Source organism: Mytilus trossulus, chromosome 7 (assembly GCF_036588685.1).
Source record: "Mytilus trossulus isolate FHL-02 chromosome 7, PNRI_Mtr1.1.1.hap1, whole genome shotgun sequence".
Classification (NCBI taxonomy): domain Eukaryota; kingdom Metazoa; phylum Mollusca; class Bivalvia; order Mytilida; family Mytilidae; genus Mytilus; species Mytilus trossulus.
Genome location: NC_086379.1, coordinates 29355780 through 29376848, shown reverse-complemented (window position 1 = coordinate 29376848; position 21069 = coordinate 29355780). Strand labels below are relative to the sequence as shown.

The following is a 21069-nucleotide window of genomic DNA, read 5'->3' as shown; positions in this document are numbered from 1 at the left end:
TCCAAAGCATATAAAATTATAACCGATATTTCAAGTCGGCCCTTAACTAATTCAAACTGTTTTAGTACCAACCACTATAAGTCCTTTAATTATTTTAGTCGTTGGGTGACTGTTGAATTGACGTATAACCAATTTTCTTCTCATTCATGACTATCATAAGTTATATTTTAGCAAGCTACTATTAATTATATTGGATCTAAAATTTCAACGTTATACCTAAATAGTATCACACTTCTGTAAACTTTTCATTCACAGATTTAATATTTAAAATTTAAATGTTTTCATTTACATCTATTTGTTGGATTTCTGTTTCATTGCGTGTTTCCTATTCTAACTTTTGTTTAAACATGAATATATTTATGTATTTCATCAAAATGCTTTGAAAGATGGAGTAAACCATTGATTTGGATAGTTTTGACATTTTAATTAGAATACAATCTCTGAATGTCCCCATAGTATGTTTCGCCTCTTTTGACAATTGTACACGTGTCTTGCAATTTCTCCATGACGAATACTTTACGTTTGCTTTAGTTCCGATTTATTTGAACTTTGTCCAATTTTCTTTTTATACTGTTTCGAAACATTTAACTGCATTCCAGTAAATATAACTGTTTCTTTTTCAATTTTAAATAAACTCATCACAGATTGCGTATTTTCAACACTTTAAAATCAGCCGTGTACCAAGAATTATAGACAATCTGAACGAAATGAGCAAAAAGGGTCATCTACTACCAATTCATTCAAAAGGCTTCGTTCAATAAAAACGAAGGAGTTGTTTTTTTATGTTAAGTTCGATTATTCATTTCACTCTGTAATTTGAGATCAAGATGGATATTATTTGAAATTTTATGTATTACTTCGATAAAACTCAATAAAACTTCTATTCCATATGATCAGACATATTACGTAGTTTGTTTAAACTCTTTTGTTCAAATATTTGACCTTGACAAACAGGTAGTAAAATTGATTTTAGCACCAAATTTAGATTTCTCAATTTTGTCAACGCAAATATGTGTAGAGTATTTAGTGTCAATTATGTTTACTCTTGATTTCACTTTGTGTGCCAAAACAAATAAATAACAGAATTTACAATCAGTCAAAATAGAAAAATAGTGACCGAAGGTCAGGGAAATATACACAGGAAAATACAATATCATGGAGTATATGGGTTTTATACAAATATTTTTGTTTATTTCCGTTGCAATCTCAGGTAAGACCTACATCTATGATTTCACTGATAACCAAAAGTACATTACTTAAAAAAGAAAACTACTGAATTTGAGCATCAATTTCATACATGCTTAGATTTATGTAACACTTTCTATTTCTGAAATAAAAAAGGAAAAACAGCATAATTTATGAAAAGCCTATACAATTGTTTAAATATCATAAATGTCTAACGGTATCCTCATCTTAGATTTAATGTTTCAACTATTAAAACACACGGTGAATTCTTCATCTGCTGATTTTTTGTACTTTCTCAATTTAACACCTTTTGAACAGATTTTCGTTTACTATATCAAGATACGAATGTAGGACAGAAAGTCATAGAACAAAAAGTCTCAGGACAAAAAGTCAAAACGACAAATGACAAAAAGTGACAATTCAGAAATTAGTTTTGAAATTATTTTTCTTATTTATTTTTAAAAACAGTTTTGCCTTTTTTTTAACTATAACATATATAAGGCAAATTTGTAAACAATTGTTTATTCTATAAATGAATATCAATTACGTTAAAATAAATTGTCAAGAAGACAATTTGTCAAAGGGTTTTGGAACTAACATATGTTCATGGTGCAAATAACATATATTCTTTGCAGGAGAAAAAGAATTGATAAATCTTCATTTATTAACAATTTTCCATACTGTAAAATGAATATGTGTAATAAAGAGAAGCATTTTCAAGAACTTTCTCTTTTATATCAATAAAAATATTACAAATAAATTAATAGTGACCTTTTTATACTATCAAACTTGAAATTAAAAGGTTTAGAAGAAAATGCCATATTTGGTATAATTTGAACTCTTGATTGATTGGGTGTTTTGTTCAATGATTCGTTCAAATATAGCAAGATAACAAAAATCAAAGTTGTATTTGATGTTTCGCCACGTTAGCTTTTCAGATGCTTAGATCTAAATTCATTAGGTTTTTTTTCATTAAACTTTTAAAGTTTTCATAAATATATTAGAATTAATGTACATTTCAACAGCGAAGCCTGGCGATGAACAACATTTAGATTTTTAGCTATCTAACTTTCTATATTCAAACGTCAATAAGTTTCAACAACTCATTAATTTTGACCTCTTATCATTTTAATATACATTTTTAGTGAAGGGGTTTTCTATTGAAAAGGCAAATAAGAAAGTCTAAAAATAGTTTTGATATTTCTTCAATTAATATAAATTAAATGTTAGTTTTTCAAACTGTTTTGAAAACGAAAATCGGATGAACAACATTAAAAGAAAAAGTGTTCGAGCTTATTTCCTAATGCATGTAGAGTAAGAAGTTGCTTTGCCTGCTTGCTTTATATATATGAGCGAGCCCAGGTGGTCGTGTGGTCTAGCGGGACGGCTGCAGGGATTCGAACCCATGCTACTGTGATATCGTGACACCAAAGTCTGCACTGCAGCCGTCCCGCTAGACCACACGACCACCTGGGCTCTCAAAAAAAGAGCTTTCGCTGGCCATGGTAGCATGGGTTCGAATCCCGGCGAGGGAAGAACCAAAAATTTGCGAAAGCAAATTTATAGATCTAACATTGTTGGGTTGATGCTTAGACGAGTTGTATAAACATTATGTACACAGTAATATCACCATCATTGATGGCGATCCGATGGATACATCTGTTGTAGGGTTGTCACTGACTCAGACGTACTTATGAATATAATTATTTTCTGTGACTGTATCTTACATTAATTTGTAGGATCCTTTACTATAGATAATTTAGCTGATCTGTAACAATAACATCTTCATGCCTTATATATTATGTACTGTAGTACGCCGCTAGATTAAAACTGACGTGGAAAGGTAACATATGGCCACCGAAAGCTCTTTTTTTGAGAGCCCAGGTGGTCGTGTGGTCTAGCGGGACGGCTGCAGTGCAGGCGATTTGGTGTCACGATATCACAGAAGCATGGGTTCGAATCCCGGCGAGGGAAGAACCAAAAATTTGCGAAAGCAAATTTACAGATCTAACATTGTTGGGTTGATGTTTAGACGAGTTGTATATATATATTTTATATAAGGCATGAAGATGTTATTGTTACAGATCAGCTAAATTATCTATAGTAAAGGATCCTACAAATTAATGTAAGATACAGTCACAGAAAATAATTATATTCATAAGTACGTCTGAGTCAGTGACAACCCTACAACAGATGTATCCATCGGATCGCCATCAATGATGGTGATACATGGCTGTGTACATAATGTATATACAACTCGTCTAAACATCAACCCAACAATGTTAGATCTGTAAATTTGCTTTCGTATATATATTACAATTGTAACTGTGATAAAACTCAATAAAGTTTAGATATGATATATACTTTGCCTGTTGATATTGTTTGCAGTTTCTACAAACAAAGCAAGCAAGCCAGCCAAAGTCTTACTCTACGAGGAAATTAGCTATAACAATACCTCCTGTTTTGTTTCAGTACAAGCTGATGTGAATGAATGCAATGCCCTTTCCTGTACAGATTGCTTCTTACTAAACCCTAAATGTGCATGGTGTGCATCGCCAGTAAGTATATCCCATCACGTATATGTAAATGAAAAAGGGACCTGTAGCAATTACTTTAATGAGACAGTTATCGTACGGCACAAAAAAATCAAATCTAACCCACATCTAGAATATAAAAAAAAATGTGCTATTATTTCAGATGAGTCTTGGCTCCACTAAAGAGCAAAATGGCAAAAAAAAATCAGAATGAGGTCACCGTGTGGCCTTTCAACAATGAGCAAAGCACATACCTCAAAGTCAACCAGCTGTTTTTTTTTTTTTAAAAACACACAATTAGCTGTACAAGTTTACAAGCACTAAATCGCATCAAGTCAAGAAAAAATGGCAAACGAGTTATAAACGAGACAATCAAATATAATATCTAACAAATTGTGTTAAAGAGGAGTTCCACGCATAAAATATCCATTGTGGAATAACAAACGGTACATGTATAGTAGAAGTACGATTAAAAGAGTATATGCTCACCTTTATAACAAACGAGTCTTATCAAAATAATGTATGTTTAATTGTTTTTTTCTTTATTCTTTGCATATTATTTTCTCTCTAAAGAAAGAAAAACCTCCAAGCGTTAATAGTTACCATGCAAAAACAATATAAATGAACTCACACAACTTTGAAATCATATATAGGATTTTCAAGGAGGGGAATGGGAACGATGCCAGAATGTTCGAAAGTTTAGAAAATCTTGTCCAAAGAAAGAGCTGTTTACTACAAATGAAACTCCAAATTTGCAGGTAAATATACAGAATTGTTAAGTACTATTTGATATAGGAATTTTAGGAAAGATTCTGAATTGAAGCATAATTCTATATCTATTTTTGTATTTTCTCGTAAATATTTTTTTTATCAAAAACACTCATTTATGATATTTCTAAGCAGTTTCTTTTTATTTGCGATATCTATTCTATGATTATATCAGATGTATTGTATTAAAATTGATACAAGTTCTATCTGGTTTTTCTTTTAATCATTCTGTTTTCTCAAATAGTAAGCCAAACTGAAAATGGTTTACCAATTATGAACAGTTTTTGCAATCGAAATGAATTTACAAATAAAAAGGAACTGAATAACCATCATTCCCTGTTTTTAATTATACAGAAGATATATAACTCCTTTCAAATTGGAAATTCCGTCATACAAAACAATTATAGTGTATGCTAGTTTGTTAAAGACAGTAAAGTTTTTTATTTTATAGTATTTAATTTATATTATAGCAAACAAGGATAGAATTGTTACTGATTTGAGGGTACTCTATATTATCTTAAAATTTGTTTGCAGAAAAATAAAATTGAAGAAAATTTAGTAAGCATTTCAAAAGCGACCATAAATCTGCGTCAAAGTAAGTATTGAATACTCGTTACATATTATCTAAATACAGATTACACGCATCAAACACCGATATAACGGTTTTTTTTAAATTGTATTTTTCGCTTACAAGCACCATGATACCTTGTTTTAATCGGAATGGTAGGTGCTTTTACTTTATTAAAGGTTACAAAATAACGGTCTTTCGAAATGAACTTTTTTTTTAAATTAAGCAAATGGAATAGAACCAAAAAATTAACACATTTGGTATTTTTCTTTCTTATCCGCTGACCGTTTTTCAGAATTCATTGTTGTTCTTCCTTTGTATATGTTTAAACCACTGCTGTTGTGATAAGAAGTAGAAGACAATCTCTTTGTTTTGAGCTGTAATTTTAAGTCATAATTTGATGGCTTTTAATCAGTACATACTTTAATGGAGATAATTTTGATAGGGAAAAGTGATTATGCCGCACATACAACAGTTAGTTTAGAAATAGAGTTAACGACCTTTTCATACTGTAATGCACTTATTCCAAGGGTAACTAAGTATGTAGACATAAGATGTTGATATAGTAAGGCATCCACTCGAATATCTATAAGGACTGATTAGTACCTTTATAGTACATCCTGCTCAAACAGAGGAGTTCAATGTCTACTGATATATATTGTCAAAAATACGAGATCATGAGATTTTCTGCAACTTTTAATAAATGGTCAAGATACCTAAATGATAACCATCGTCTTGTTTCAGATGCATCCGTCTCGTTTCCCTTAACAGTTTTGGTGCCACGAAACACAAGAAGAAAGAAGGTACGTTTAAATTTTCATTCCAAGGGAAGAACAGAATGAACACTAACAAACATATGTCTGTGTGGCCTATCCAAAGAGGGGTACAATTCTGTGTTTTAGTGGTTGTCGATCATAGTTTATTTCTGTCATATATGTTTTTCTTCTTTAAATGACTTGCATATATAAAATCAAATTGTCGGTTTGTTCTTTTGAGTTTATTTCACTTTTTGTGAGGTCTTTTTTATTGTTTTTTAGAGTATGGGTTATCTTCATTGTTATTGGCTGTTCGGTGAAAGTTGCTTACATCCAAAATATTTGAGGGTTTTTTTTTTAATCAAACATAATTTATTCTTACTGTTTTAAATATATGAAGCATTCAAAGATAAACTCTCTTGATTTTTTTTCAGGAAAATGTATTAGTAGGAGGTTGGAGATCTAATAAGAAGCCAGTAGAATTAACAATTGATTCAGACTGTAAAAATGGGTAAGCATGTATCAATTGTTAACTTGATTGTATGATGGTAGGGGTGTCACGGAATAGAAATTCTTTCATAATATAAGTTCCAAATGAAAACACTATTCTGGAATATTATTTCCACTGGAATAAATAGTACAGTAAATGTTCCTAACGGAATAGATGGTATGAATATTTGTTCCAGGAACATATATTATGACATTGTTTATAACAAAGTTTCCAGTGCAATTTCTGTCAGGTGGAACAAATATACATTGACAGGAATACCATTTTCGCCAATCGTTAGCGGCAAATTGGTTAAAACTTTAAAGTGCTTCGTCAAAATATTATTATCGCGTTTCGTCAGAGGGCTTGAATTAGGGCGAAGAAGATTTTAGCGAAAAACTACGTGAATACATTTTAGACCATTTTATCTCAGAATCAATCTGTTCGTATGTATTTTCGATAGCCTATTTTAGCGAAAACTTGCCTGGTTGAATTATATTCACCTTACTAACACGACGAACAGTAATTTACGCTGGCTTTCGCTAAAATGTCCTATCAATGCGCTAAAATGTCCTCCGCCGAATAATTATCGTAACTATTATTTTTGTAAACAAATTAGTTTTAACATATTAGTTCATAGTGGATTGGGAAACAAGTTTTGCATCTTATAATAATCCCTTTCCACTTTTTGGGTGCGACTGCTGCCTTGTAGTGGCATTAGTCTGCTCTTTTTCAAAATCTACAAGGGTGTCTTTAACGTGCAAGAGATATCATGCCTCTCTCTTAACAAACTATCGTGATTGTTTTAATTATCGTCTGAAAAAAAGTGAACATTAACCATTATGCACCAAAAGTTAACGTTAACTTCATTTTGCAATTTTTTTTTAACCGCTATTCGTCATCAAGGTACTGCTACCCTCTTGTATGAATTGTCTAGGTCATTGGTAAGATTTGTTCAACTCGTTTGAAAACACATTATATCTTCGGTAGCTAGACAAGCTTTTATTAACATTTTGATATTTTATAAATTTGTGGAAACGAAGAAAAACCAAAACCAAGAAAACGAATTAAACAAACTATCAAACAAACAATAAAGTCAGGGTTATATCGAAAAATTACAAAATAATCTGAATAAAGATTTAATTTGTCGGGTATGATTGAGAAAGAATTTATCTTTTGCAATACTGTATCATAATTTGGATATAATTTATTGTTAGAAGTCTTAGTGATACTATGGACATTTATGGGTTTTATTTAAAACATTGCATTGCAGATAAACTTATTGTGGTTAACAAAATCTGTCATTTTGCAGGAGAAGGAAAGGAAATAAGTTTGTCTGCAGGAAACAAAAGAGGGGCGAAAAGGTTTGTAAAATAATTACTTAAATGAGGGCCTTTGTGTCGTTTATACAGAATAAAGAATAAAGACATAGACATATAGATATATAGCAATACCTGGGAGTAACAATCAGCGATAATCTAACTTGGGACAGGCATATTGACAATAAGGTTGGTAAGGGAAACAAAACACTAGGCTTCATAAGACGTAACCTAAAAGATTTGGCCAAACCGGTTAAAGCAGCAGCATATTCAACAATAGTGAGTCCTTCTGGTAATTATGCTTGTACAGTATTAGACTCTACAAAACAGGCTAAAATCAAAGCTATCGAACGCGTTCAGAAAAGAGCAGCCAGATTCGTAAACAACAATTGCACAGACCGCACACCTGGCTGTGTAACAAAAATGGTAACATATATAACACGTGAAAGCCTCCACGTCCACAGGAAACAAAATAGTTTATGCATAATGTTCAAAATTCAACATGATCTAATAAACTTAGATCAGCACCAATATCTGACGCAAAACGATAGCAGGACCTGAGTTAAAAACCGTTTCTAACAAGAAAGGACTAATCGTTGTGTTAACATACTACATACAATTTAGTAGATCAAGTAAACAAATTTTAATCATGTAAATACAGTTTATGTTTTTTCGTCTAATTTACTTTTTGTTTAATTTACTTTTTATAAAATAAACTCCTCTTAGATACCATGATTACATTTTGTGTTTACGCCAGACGCGCGTTTTGTTGTTGAGTGATGAATCTGAAAACGCATAAAACGTACGGTATAGATAAACTCATCATAGATACCAGGACTAAATTTAGTAAATGTCAGACGCGCGTTTCGTCTACAAAAGAGTCACCAGTGACGCTCGAATAAAAAAAGTTAAAAAGGTCAAATAAAGAATGAAGTTGAAGAGTATTGAGGACCAAAATTCCTAAAAGTTTTGCCAAATACAGCTAAGGTAATGTATTCCTGAGGTATAAAAGCCTTAGCATTTAAAAAATTCAAAAGTGTTGTAAACAGTTGATTTATAAATATGATTATATCAATCATAATTCATGTCAGCACTGCATTGCTGACTACTGGGCTGGTGATATCCGTAGGGAATGTAAACTCAAACAGCAGTGGTAAATAAACTCATCATAGATACCAAGATTATATTTTGTATTCACGTCAGACGCGCATTTCGTCTACAAATGACTCATTATGATTGTTATTAGCTTCCAATACGCATTGACATATGAAATCTATTTTTAGGTGACGTTTGAACTGACAACTAGACTGAAAAACTGCATTGATAAACCAAGAGGGTATGTAACAGTTATTTTTTAATTAAAAATATTATAAATTGATAAATATGTATCTTTTATTATCTCCCAGTTCATATGATATTCCAGGGCTGGTAATTTCTATCATAATTTCCTTGAAGAGGGTAGCTGTTGAAATGTAAGCTGTTAAGCCAAGAAATCCATATTGAATATTTTTAATGATCACTTCGTAAATTGTATGGGTATTAAAAGCTTGTTATGGCTTAACTGTTCGTCTGTTTATCATTTAATTTTTAGCCATGGGGTTGTCAGTTTATTTTCAACTTGCGAATTTAAATGAGTTGTTCATTAGATTATGATAACACTTTGTCAACAGCAGTTTAAAAACCAACAATAATGAAAAGTATGGAGCATTATATATAATACCAATTTCATGTTTTATAAGAAATTATTCAATGTCTTAATAAGAATTTTGCTTAAATTATAGACCGTTTGAGTACTATCATTTTATATATAGCTAAGCATGTTCTTCAGTGGTTGTCGTTGGTTGCTTTCTATCATATTTGGTTTTCGTTTGATGTTGTATCATAAAGCAGACCGTTTGTTCAGTCATTTGAATTGTTTTCAGAAAGTCGGAAACTTTTATAATTAATTATATGTTATATATTTTTCTCGTTGTCGAAGACAAAGGTGAGCGACCTGTAGTTACTCTCATCAACGTCATTGTGGTCTCTCGTTGAAAGTTTTCTCATTGGCCATCTTAATCTCCTTATGATTATATTACATTTTGATAGCAATTAAAACTAACTTAAAGGGTTATAGCTTACGCTTTCTGTTTTAGACGATACAATATTTTAGTGAAAATAGGAAAGGCCAAGAAAATAGTTAAAGTGGATATCAGATATGTTTGTCAATGTAAAGTCATTAACAACAGAAATGTAAGTTGTACATCTGAAGTTTTCTATTAAAAACTTACTCACAACATCTTCAATCACAGACTTAGAAATTTATTCTTTTTTTCATTTTTAAGAGTTTGATATCTTTAGCCACAAGTTGAAAATGGATAAAAAAAAGAAGAAGAAAAAACTCTTTAAAAGTTTGTTATTTCCGAAGCGCCTTTATGGAATTCTGGAATATCCAAATCCAACTTAGGTCTACAACAAAACTTTAGTGTCTAACTAATTTCTGAACATATTTACGAACTTATCCGGGGAAGTAACCGTCCACACGCAGCGTTAACGACCAAGTCATATACAATGAAAATAACATTTTATAGACTTGTTGCTAAACTGTTCAGATGATGTTAAAATCAAAATGACCGCTTTAAACTAAAGTGCATTTTCCTTTATCATTTGTATGAAGCTGTACAATGTTCATGTTCAGATAGCTATCAGCACAAAAACTGTTTTACTGTAAACTATGTATAACTGAAACGTAATGCAATAAAAAGTACCGAATTAAGAGTCAAAAGCTGAAACACATCAAACGAAAGGATAACAACTGTATAATTACTGACTTGGTACAGACATTTTCTTTTTTTGTAGAAAATGGTAGATAAAATATTGTAAAATGATGCATACATTTTTAATGTTTCTTAACAGATAAAAGTCTAACAACATTCTTATTTTTATATCAAGTTCGAGAAGAAGTGTTCATATAACACAAAACGAAATGTTGGTGACGGAAATTGTGTGTTACAAGCTACAGTTGTGGAGGCCCCACCCCCTCAGGAAGAGGAGATTTTAAATGTCAACCTCGAATGTCCATTTTCCGAATCTGAGTCTGAGAGTATGTGTCGTAGGTAAGAACACAATTTGTTCTTGTATATAGACTTAATTTTTCAGACACGAAAAAGAAAGTTTAATCTTTATCTTTATTTTTACCCATCAAATCTTCATTTTCACAACTTCTTTCACATTTTCACACTTGTGTTAAAGATTTTACAAAGTTTACTCTGTCATTTTTCTATGATAAGCGAGTTACAGTGAAAAAGTTTAATCTAAAGATTCAACAAAAAACACTATGCATGCGTACGAAATTTGAGTTAACATGTAGTTCACAATCAAACTATATAACTTAAAATTAAAAGGAGAAAACAAATCCCGGTAACACACTACTAGTACATGTATAACGGAGGAACACTTTAGTGAATAGCTAAAACATTCGGCTGAGCTATTAAACTAAAACTTCTTTATCCTAATCTTGTCTGTACTAATAAACGCCACTTTATATCATATAGTCCTAGAACTGGTGGAGAAAATACAGTTTGTTCTGGAAAAGGTCAATGTGTTTGTGGATTATGTAGATGTGTAAGTATTCTAGTATAACAGAAATCTCGAACTCCAAGGAAAATTCAAATTGAAGAGTCCATTATGAAATGGCAAAATCAAAATTTTAAACACACCAAACGAAGGGAAACAAGCTGTAATTTTCCTAACTTGGTACAGGCATTTCCTGATGTAGACATTTGTGGATTTAACCTCGTTTTATAGGCAGCTAAACCTCCCACTTCTATGGCAGTCATATAGCATTGCATTATATTGAAAACAGTGTGTGAGCAAACCCAACAGACATAATAGAAATGTCAAAAAATTAGGTAAATGGGGTATAGCAGTCAACATTATGGTTCGGTCTGGTGATGTGACATATCTTCCAAATGATTGAAATCTAGTTAACAGTATGTAATTGTCAAAACTCTGGTACACACTAATGTTTTAGTACACTTCAGGTGTAATATTGACATTATATGATATTTCCCATTACACTGTGGATTCATTTATTTTTGTGGGTATCAATTTTCATGTTCCGAGGAACATTTGCATGTACGTGTATATTTGATTTCGCGGTTTTGCCAATTTGTGCATACAATGCCTATAAAGAAAACTTGTAAATCGTTGAGAATTTGAATTCGTGGTTCATGTATACCCACGAAACCCAAGAAAATTGGTATCCATCGAATAATAATGAATCCACAGTATTTTCTAATATATTTTAGAACGTTACTTCCTACAGTTACCATTTTTATATGTTTGAGGGACTGATAAGCAAATATTTTACATCACTCATTATAATTTTAAACTTACACTTACATGTAGCTGCTCACTTTAAACACGTTTGTATCTTCTTGTTTTATTGGCGCTTTCAGCACCATTCGATTTAATTACTTTGAATGCAAATTATCGCTATTTATCTGAGTTCTAAAATCAATACTATACTCCAACGATATTATCGCAGGTAAGTATATTCAAAGGAATAAAGAAAAAAGAAGAATCAAATTAGTTGTTACAATTATTTTATTTAAGGATGATCTACCCTTTTGTTGATTCAATGCTAAAAATATGGAAATTTTATAGAAAATCCATAGCCTTTCCCCGTGTATTCTCATTTTTGGCAATTCGGTGCTTAATAGATAGAGGATCATTACGTGCAGTGCTAGCAATGTTTTTCTTTTAACAAGTTTATACATTTAGATATTGGCTAAAACAAATATAAATAGGTGGTTTTGTGACTCAGCACGAGCTTTTTTTGGAATTTAAAGATTGTTTAGGACATGTTGTAAACAATAAGTGCTAGCACGTCATAGAAAAACAAGTGCGTAATCTATTTTTAAAACTTTATAACAAAATTTTCTTTTTTAAAGCCTGTGGATTTTCTACAAAAATTTTGTTTTATGGGCGACAAATTTCCTCTTTTCTATTAAACACAATGAATAGTTATCAGGTACCAGGATTATAATTTTGTACGCTAGACGCGCGTTTCGTCTGCATAAGACGACTCATCAGTGACGCTCAGATCAAAGCAGTTAAAAAGCCAAACAAATACAACGTAGAGGAGCATTGTGAACCCACAATTTCAAAACGTTGTCCCAAATACAGCTTAGGTAATCTGTAAACAATAAATAATAATGCTTTGCACGCAGTTTCCCCATGGTGTATGTTCAAGATGGCCCATCTCTATTGTTCATTATTTTTGCTGATATGATACTATTGCAGTTTGAAAAGTTCGTAATTTAATTGCTACAGAAGGGGTCATAAACCTGAAGCTAAATAAATGTCTGTTCAATTGATCAAAGCATAATTCCTTCGTTTTCTTTTAGTAATAATTATTGTTTGTTATGAATATTGCAATAGTATTGAGTCGTCAGAATGAATTAGTTTCATTTATATTTGGATTAGTACGAATATTTTCACCTGCTAATTGGAGTTTTAACAGATTAGTCATTTAAACTATTGTTTTCAGAATGATATGTATTTTGGCAAGTTTTGTGAATGTTCTGATCAGACGTGTCCACGACATAATGGCTTTTTATGCGGCGGTTAGTATTCGGTATTGTAAATTCTGTAGATGTTATTTTCATTAAAAATGATATTAATAGTTGATTTTAGTTCATTGATATTGTTGGTAGATGTCATGTCCATTCATATTATTGGTGGTTGTGATTTCCCATGATATTATTGGTAGGTATAATGTAAATTGATATTATCTAAAATTCGACGTTATTCCCATTGAGATGTTAGGAGATGTGATTTCCATTGATATTATTGGAAGATGTTATTTCCATTGGTTATATTGGAAGATGTAATTTACATTGGTAATATTGAAAGATGTAATTTCCATTGGTATTATTGATAGATGCGATTTCCCATAATATAATTGATAGATGTAATTGCTATTGATACTCCCGTCCGTCCGTCCTATAAATACCTTGCGTCCCATCATTCTTAGGAACTACAAGACAAGGATTTCTAAAAAAAAATGATTTCACTGCTTATAAAAGTTAGCTATGGGGTATGATTGCTTACCTAAATATCTTAGCTAGGATATCATCAGTGAGCAGTAGCTCACATTTTCACTTGTTGGTAGATATAATGTTATTTGATATTACAAGTAGATGTAATTTCCTTTGATAGTATAAGGGGATGCGGTTTCCATTGATATTTGTAGGCGTTTTGTCCATCGATATTATTGGTAGATTTAATTTCCATTGATATCATTGTTAGATATAATGTCAACTGATATTATAAGGAGATGTTTATTTCCTTTGATATTATTGGTGGATTGGATTCCCATGATACTCTTGGTAGGTTTAATTTCCATTGATCTTATAAGTAGATGTTATTTATATTATTGGTAGATGTAAACGTTATGTCCATTGATGGTATTGGTGGATGTTATTTCCCATAACATAATTGGTAGTTTCAAATACATTTATTTGTATACTTGTACGTTATGCCACCCTCCCGGGACATAATAAATTTTCCTCATATCTCAATTTCAGGACGCAGTCAAGGAGATTGCAAGTGTGGGGAATGTGACTGTAAGGAGGGTTACACTGGTAATAACTGTGGCTGTCCAACAACAAATGATACGTGCCTTGCCACGGACGGAGTGAGTTAATTTTATAGTTTGCATATATTTTCTGGAAGAAAAAAAATCGTTTTATTATTGTAATTTATACGATTGGTTTATATTCATTGCTGACATGAAATGTATGAATAATTTTGATTTCTCAATGAAACCTATGGCTTGTTTTAACTGATGGAATGAAAAAGTACGTAAAACATGCGAAGTATATTGCATGTTCAAAACTTAAAAAGACCCGGAAACAAAAAAAAATCATTGTTTTAGACAATGAATGGTTTATTTATACTCTCCATTCAGAAATGTAGGAACTGTATTAATCTATATTTTTTTGTAAATTTTGTCTTCTGAACAGAGCATTTGTAATAAAAAAGGATTCTGTATTTGTGGAAAGTGTCGATGTAATAGAGGCTACAGCGGGGCAACTTGTGAAGATTGTCCGGTGAGTAAAATTCAAGCAGAATAATACCTGGGACTACATCACTAATAAAACAGTTAAAAATAATATGTTTTAGAACAAGCATTTCTATTATCACTCAAACAAGTGGATGTTTAGTCAATACAAGATCATATAATGTGTAGTCTGAAAATCGCATATAAATCCAAGTTTTAAATAAATAGAGAGACTTTCACTTGGATTTTCTTTTCTTTTTTAATTATGTACTATTATAAAAGGTACCATATTGACAGTAGTGTGCTTTTTCATTTAATTATAACTTTATATTTGCTGTATCAACTTAATTTCTAAAACTGTATTTTTTCTTTAGACGTGTGTTCCAAGTTGTCAGCGATTCAAGCAATGTGCCGAGTGTCTAGCTGAGGTTGGACATATTATGCCAAGATCGATGTGTCGTACAGTCTGTAAAGGAGAACTTCCGGAATATTCTATTGTACAAAAACTTTCAGGTTAGGACTTATTACGTATTATAAGACAACGGTTACAAGATAGAACATAAGTTATGATTGCCAATGAAGCCACTGTCACATGAGACCAAAAATACATGACAATTAATAACTATAGGTCTGCAACAATGAGTCTAAGACGCATAGTCAGATATAAGTTAAAGGCCCTAAAAGGCAAATGTTTGACAATTCAAATGCAAAAACTAATGGCGCAATTTAATAACAAAAAAGTACGAAAACAAATATGTAACACAGCAACAAACAACAGCCACTGATTTACTAGTATGTGATCCTGACTTGGGACAGGCATACATACAGAATGTGGCGGGATAAAACAGGTCAGCGGGAACCCTGTCTTCCCCCTGATGATGTCAATTATGATGTAAGTGAATTGCTTTATAACATTCGTTAGGTAAAAATATATGAGACCGACATTATGGTACCAAAGCATACAAGTGTAACAGTTCGATTTTTGATATAGCTCTTCATCTTTTATTTGAGCTTTGGATTTCAAATATTTTGGCCACGAGCATCACTGAAGAGACATGTATTGTCGAAATGCGCATATCTGGTGCAAGAAAATTGGTACCGTTAATTTTATTCGATTCATTAAAGAAAAAAAGTATTAACAAAAACACCAAAAGTAATTCAAAAAGGGGGAAGGCCATAAAACATTTAAAAAAGCAAAAAGGGATATACTTAATTGAATAGCTTTTAAATTTAAATTGTTTTACGTGATTGCAGAAAACACTTTTAAGAAAAGTGAAAAAAAGTATATGCATATCAGTTGCTAAAAACGGCAGTTTAGATAGTTTCCCTAAAGAAGCAACTTGTCTATTGCAAACCGGTTCAAATGGAATAGCTAGTTAAACTGAACAACATTATTTACAAAAGTGTGCACTTTCTTATGAAATTATTAGGTACCTAATGTGACCTGTAAAAGAGAGGATATAGATGGATGCGACAATTTCATACAAATAAACGATATTCCAAAGGATCGGTGCTTCGCATTTCTGTTCTATTTTTTGACAGTTTTTGGATAATTCCTCAATTTGCCTTTTAAATTTGACCTTCTGTCATTTTGCTTGGATATCTAAATATTGAATAGGCAATGATATCATTGTTCTTTCTTAACAACATTGTTTTACGTTACAGGAAAAGAAGATGCGAAAATTTGCTATTTTGTGGGACAAGATGGCTGCCCACTTAATTTTGAAGTATTATATCTTTCAAAAGACTTTACAGCACCTGAAGTACGGATAGAAAAAAGAACAGGTACAATTAACGTACAAACTAATGCTACATAATTTGTTATAATTGATTACTTTTAATTCCAACGTTTTTCTTTTTTTTTAAGTTAAGTTTTTTTTTTTGGTCAATTTTAAAGTGACAGTTTTTTGTACGTTTTACTGGAAAAAAAATGACAGGTAGGCGAAAATAGATTTTTTTCTGGTAGATATATTCGAAATAAACCATGCCAATTATTAAGACTACTAAGACGTTGTAATTTTTCAGAATGCATGACATCACAGAAATGTAGAAGTGATGACCAATGTATAGCATCAAACGGAGTGAGTAAACCACTTGTAGCCATTTTATTTTGTCGCATGGTTTCCTCCTGCTAACTTCTGGATACGACAATGTTCAGGATATGAAATTGAGTTGTTTATTATTTTTTTCCATAATTACAAAACTCAATAAAATAAAAGTTTTCAGAATATATGGATAAAAAACTGTTTTGATTCCATGTTGCCATTCAATATCTAACAAATGACTTTTGGTTGTTTTTGGTTTTAGTTGATGACCCGAATTTTCTATTGATCGATTTATGACTATTGAACAGCGGTATGCTACTGTTGCCTTTATTTAACAGAAAACAATTTATTGATTGTTTCTTTATCCAACAAGCTTGATTAATGGTATTTGTAGTACCAAAAATCATTATAATTATCAGGCTTTTGATATGGTACACTGAACGCGCCTTTAGTCTACACTAAAAAGTCATATTACAAAAATACTAAACTACGAGGAAAAATTAAAACGGAAAATCCCTAATCAAATGTCTATCTCGAAAGTTCAAACACCTTAACAAAATTTAGTCCTGGTATCTATGATTAGTTTATTTAAACGAATGGATAACAACTGTCATATTTCTGACTAGGTACAGGCGTTATTAGTGGCGCACAGTCAGTTGGAAGCCAAAATTGAAAAGTTGCACTTGGTCATGTATGGTTTTACATAGAAATTCATTTGCTCTATACCTAAATTTCGAATTCGGATGTTGCCTTAAAATGATTTCGGACTATTATCAATATAAATGCCTTTATTATGATACCCAAATAGATACTGTATCGTTGATTTTAATGCGCTGCATATTTTAACTATTATTTATTTACAGTCCATTTGCAACAGAAAAGGCCAGTGTAATTGCGGTTACTGCGAATGTCAGTCTGGTTATGGCGGTCCGACATGTGAGGAATGCATGGTAGGTTTTCATATTACTTTAAATAAATGACAGGTCTAATTATCATCTTTATTGGAATTTACTAACCTAGTCCTTGATGTGTCAATAACCACAAAATATATGTCTAAACTCGTATCTCTCAAATCTTCGCCACAATCTGTCATGGTGTGCTGAATTTTTAAAATATGCAACTCTTTCGCATCACTTCAAACCTGGCCACCAACAATTTTTAGGATTATTCAGAAGTTATCTATAAACTACCTTCTTTAATAGATAAACAATATAGAAGTATGTCTTTCTCCTTTTATTTATTATACAGGGTTGCAATGATGTTTGTGAGCAATACAGAAGTTGTGCAACGTGTGGCGCTCTAACCAAATCTATGCAATGCAAAAGGGAGCGAAAGTGTTCTAATATCACAAAAGTTTCTACCTTGAATGGAGGTAGGCACGTATTTACCTTATATAATTATGTTTTTTTATGCCCCACCTACGATAGTAGAGGGGCATTATGTTTTCTGGTCTGTGCGTCCGTTCATCCGTCCGTCCGTTCGGTCGTTCGTGGTCAAGGTAGTTTTTGATGAAGTTGAAGTCCAATCGACTTCAAACTTGGTACACATGTTCCCTACGATATGATCTTTCGAATTTTAATGCCAAATTAGAGATTTTACTCCAACTTCACGGTCCACTGAACATAGAAAATGATAGTGCGAGTGGGGCATTCGTGTACTGAGGACACATCCTTGTTTTTTAATCTAAAATGAGCATCTGATGCATTAACTTTATCTTACGCTTTTTAACAACTATATTGCCCGTATATAGAAACAAACATTATAAACACAATTCCATCAATGAGAAACTAAAAACCAGAAATATGAATACAAGATTGTACAACATAATAAAATAGGCAGATGTGGTATGATTACCAATGAGTTAATTTTATGTACAATGTATGATATGCACAGTTTCAAGTTTTGATTGGTCGCAACCTAAATTTGAATCACATGTTGAAGAGAAATTAATCCAAATATGAAACTAAAAGGACGCCAAAACCAGTCTAGGAACACTAGATGATTTTGGAAGCAATCTTTGGATTAAGTTCAAAGCTGATGCAGGTCCTTTTTTTGTTTATCAAAGGTCAATTAATAATCTTAAAAGATATTTAATGTAAGCAGACAATCATTCACTAAACCTATACTTTTTCAGACCAAAAGCAGTTTTACATGTTTACTTTTTCAATAGATTAAATTACTTAACGGTTTTGCACAGAATTTAGCATATTAGGAAAGTACAACAAATGGAAGTTTTTAACGACCTTGACTGGCTATACAGCCCTGTGAGGAAAGTTGTCTATCTTTTTCCTTTAAATATATTTTTTTTCATTTTCATAGACTTAGGACAAATGTGTCAGTACAGAGAACCAGAAAGTCAATGTATAGTTAATTATGCTGTAAAATTCAAAGATAGTCAGGCTGATATCAGTGTCTTAGACCAAATAGGTATAGTATTTATAGATAATTATCTGTCATATATATATATATATATGGTTGCTTAGAAATGCGACGGTAATCGAAAGGACATTGTAACTCATACCGCCATGGCTATAAAAGAAAAGACAAATAGAAATATAAAGCAGTACACAAGAGAACACAAAATACAAAGGCTATGCAAAACGAACCCAACTAAAACCTGGGGGAAATCACAAGTGCTCCGTTAAGGTGAGCAGATCAGGCTTTACATGTGGCATGTGGCACCCATGTTTCTCATATAAATACCCCGTGACATGTCTAAATCGGTAGATCACATTCTGCGGAAAGAGGACGAGATTGTTGTTACGCCAATGGCAACATATTCGTCGTCATCGGTAAAACAGATATTTCATAACTGTCAACTAAATCGTGATCGTTTCAACTTCACCACTTTGAACTCTTATTCTAAAAGCTTCTTTGTGAGCAGCAACCCTCTATCAAGGAAATCATAATAGAAACACAAATATCGTTGCAATTAGTAGACATGTACAATGCATCCGTATGCAGGCTCTGCTGGAATGTTGCCAGAATAAGAAAGTTCACAATTGGGAAGCTGTTATCATTTCTTTTGTCTTTATGTTTTGTTTTCAACCGACCACCTATGTCAATTTCTAGAATAAAGTCAATGAATTTTGTGGTCCTCAATGCTCAACTTAGTACTGTCTTTTGCATTTAAACATTTTTTTACTCAAGCGTCACTGATGAATCTTTTATAGACGAAACGCGCGTCTGGTATAAGTGTAAAATTTTAGTCCTGGCATCTATGATGAGTTTATTTAGTCAGTCATAACTATATATCTTGTATCTTTTATCTCAAGTTCGATGGGATATATCATATAATAATATTACGGGCACATTTATGAAAAATCTTTTATTCAAATCAAGAGCAAAATGTTAAAATGACTGAGGTAAACAAAAGGATAGAATCGAGATTACGAAAAATCAAAAGGGTTACATTGTTAGAATATATCTGTTATTTCTTATTTTCAGTTGGTTGTAATAACGGTGACGGACCACTCATAAGAGCAGACCTGGAGTTTGTTCCGAGTAAATAGACCGTACCCATTGTAGTAACTATTTCAAGTGTATGTTATCAAATAGTTCTACAATAAAGGAAAATCATGAACTGTATAAATATCTTCACAATTTTCAACGTGCACTCAGATACAATTTTTAGAAAGCAATGCAACTCAAACATGATGATGTTTGTCAAATACAATGTTATCTGTATTTTAACAGATGTAAAATAATATTTTGTAAATAAAGAAAAAGCTGTCTTATATTACACATGTCTCATTCTTTACATTCACTTGAAAGTTTAAGTATCTCAAAATAATCAACATGTATTGATGGACAATGTTCTGTTTTTCACTGTTTGACCAGGTTCAACCCACCATTGTTTACTTAGAATGTCCTGTACCAAGTCAGGAATATTGTAATTAAATTGTTCGTTTCTATGTGTGATGACGTTTGACGGTGAACTTGAAGTTATTTTTTTCCAGTTAATTGTGCAAATTAACAAAGACATGTGAAAATAATGAGAACTATATTTTAATGCATATATATTTGGTGGCAAACAAGGCGAAATCCTTGTGAGAGAATAACAAAAATGTGTCTCTAGTACACGGATGCCTCATCCGTACTATCATTTTCTATGTTCAGTGGACTGTAAAAATGGGGTAAAATCTCTAATTTGGCATTAAAATTAGAAAGATCATATCATGAAAAACATGTTTACTCAGTTTCAAGTTGATTGGACTTCAACTTCATCAAAAACTACCTCAACCAAAAACTTTAACCTAAAGCGGTGCAGACGGACGGAAGGACGAACTGACGGACGAAGGAACGGACGCTAAAACCAGAAAACATAATGCTCACAAATATGGCATCAAAATAGTTACAA

General features: G+C 31.9%; 1 protein-coding gene across 1 annotated transcript; it reads left to right on the top strand.

Moving 5' to 3' along the window:
• Positions 1–988: 988 nt before the first annotated feature.
• On the top strand, positions 989–20451 carry LOC134726334 (integrin beta-5-like). The gene is made up of 21 exons (XM_063590733.1): positions 989–1210; positions 3658–3743; positions 4373–4477; positions 5022–5082; positions 5800–5858; positions 6245–6321; positions 7610–7661; positions 8900–8952; positions 9752–9848; positions 10548–10711; positions 11150–11219; positions 13150–13225; positions 14189–14298; positions 14627–14713; positions 15039–15177; positions 16330–16449; positions 16690–16745; positions 17573–17659; positions 17958–18081; positions 19029–19136; positions 20157–20451. The coding sequence occupies exons 1-21, from the start codon at positions 1156–1158 to the stop codon at positions 20219–20221; spliced, it is 1851 nt and encodes a 616-aa protein (XP_063446803.1). The 5' UTR covers positions 989–1155; the 3' UTR covers positions 20222–20451.
• Positions 20452–21069: the final 618 nt, after the last annotated feature.

Coding starts and splice junctions, on each gene's coding strand:
- LOC134726334 (XM_063590733.1), top strand. CDS start 1,156: ATGGAGTATATGGGTTTTATACAAATATTTTTGTTTATTTCCGTTGCA. Junction 6,322..7,609: donor GATTCAGACTGTAAAAATGG/GTAAGCATGTAT, acceptor GTCATTTTGCAG/GAGAAGGAAAGGAAATAAGT. Junction 18,082..19,028: donor AGTTTCTACCTTGAATGGAG/GTAGGCACGTAT, acceptor TCATTTTCATAG/ACTTAGGACAAATGTGTCAG.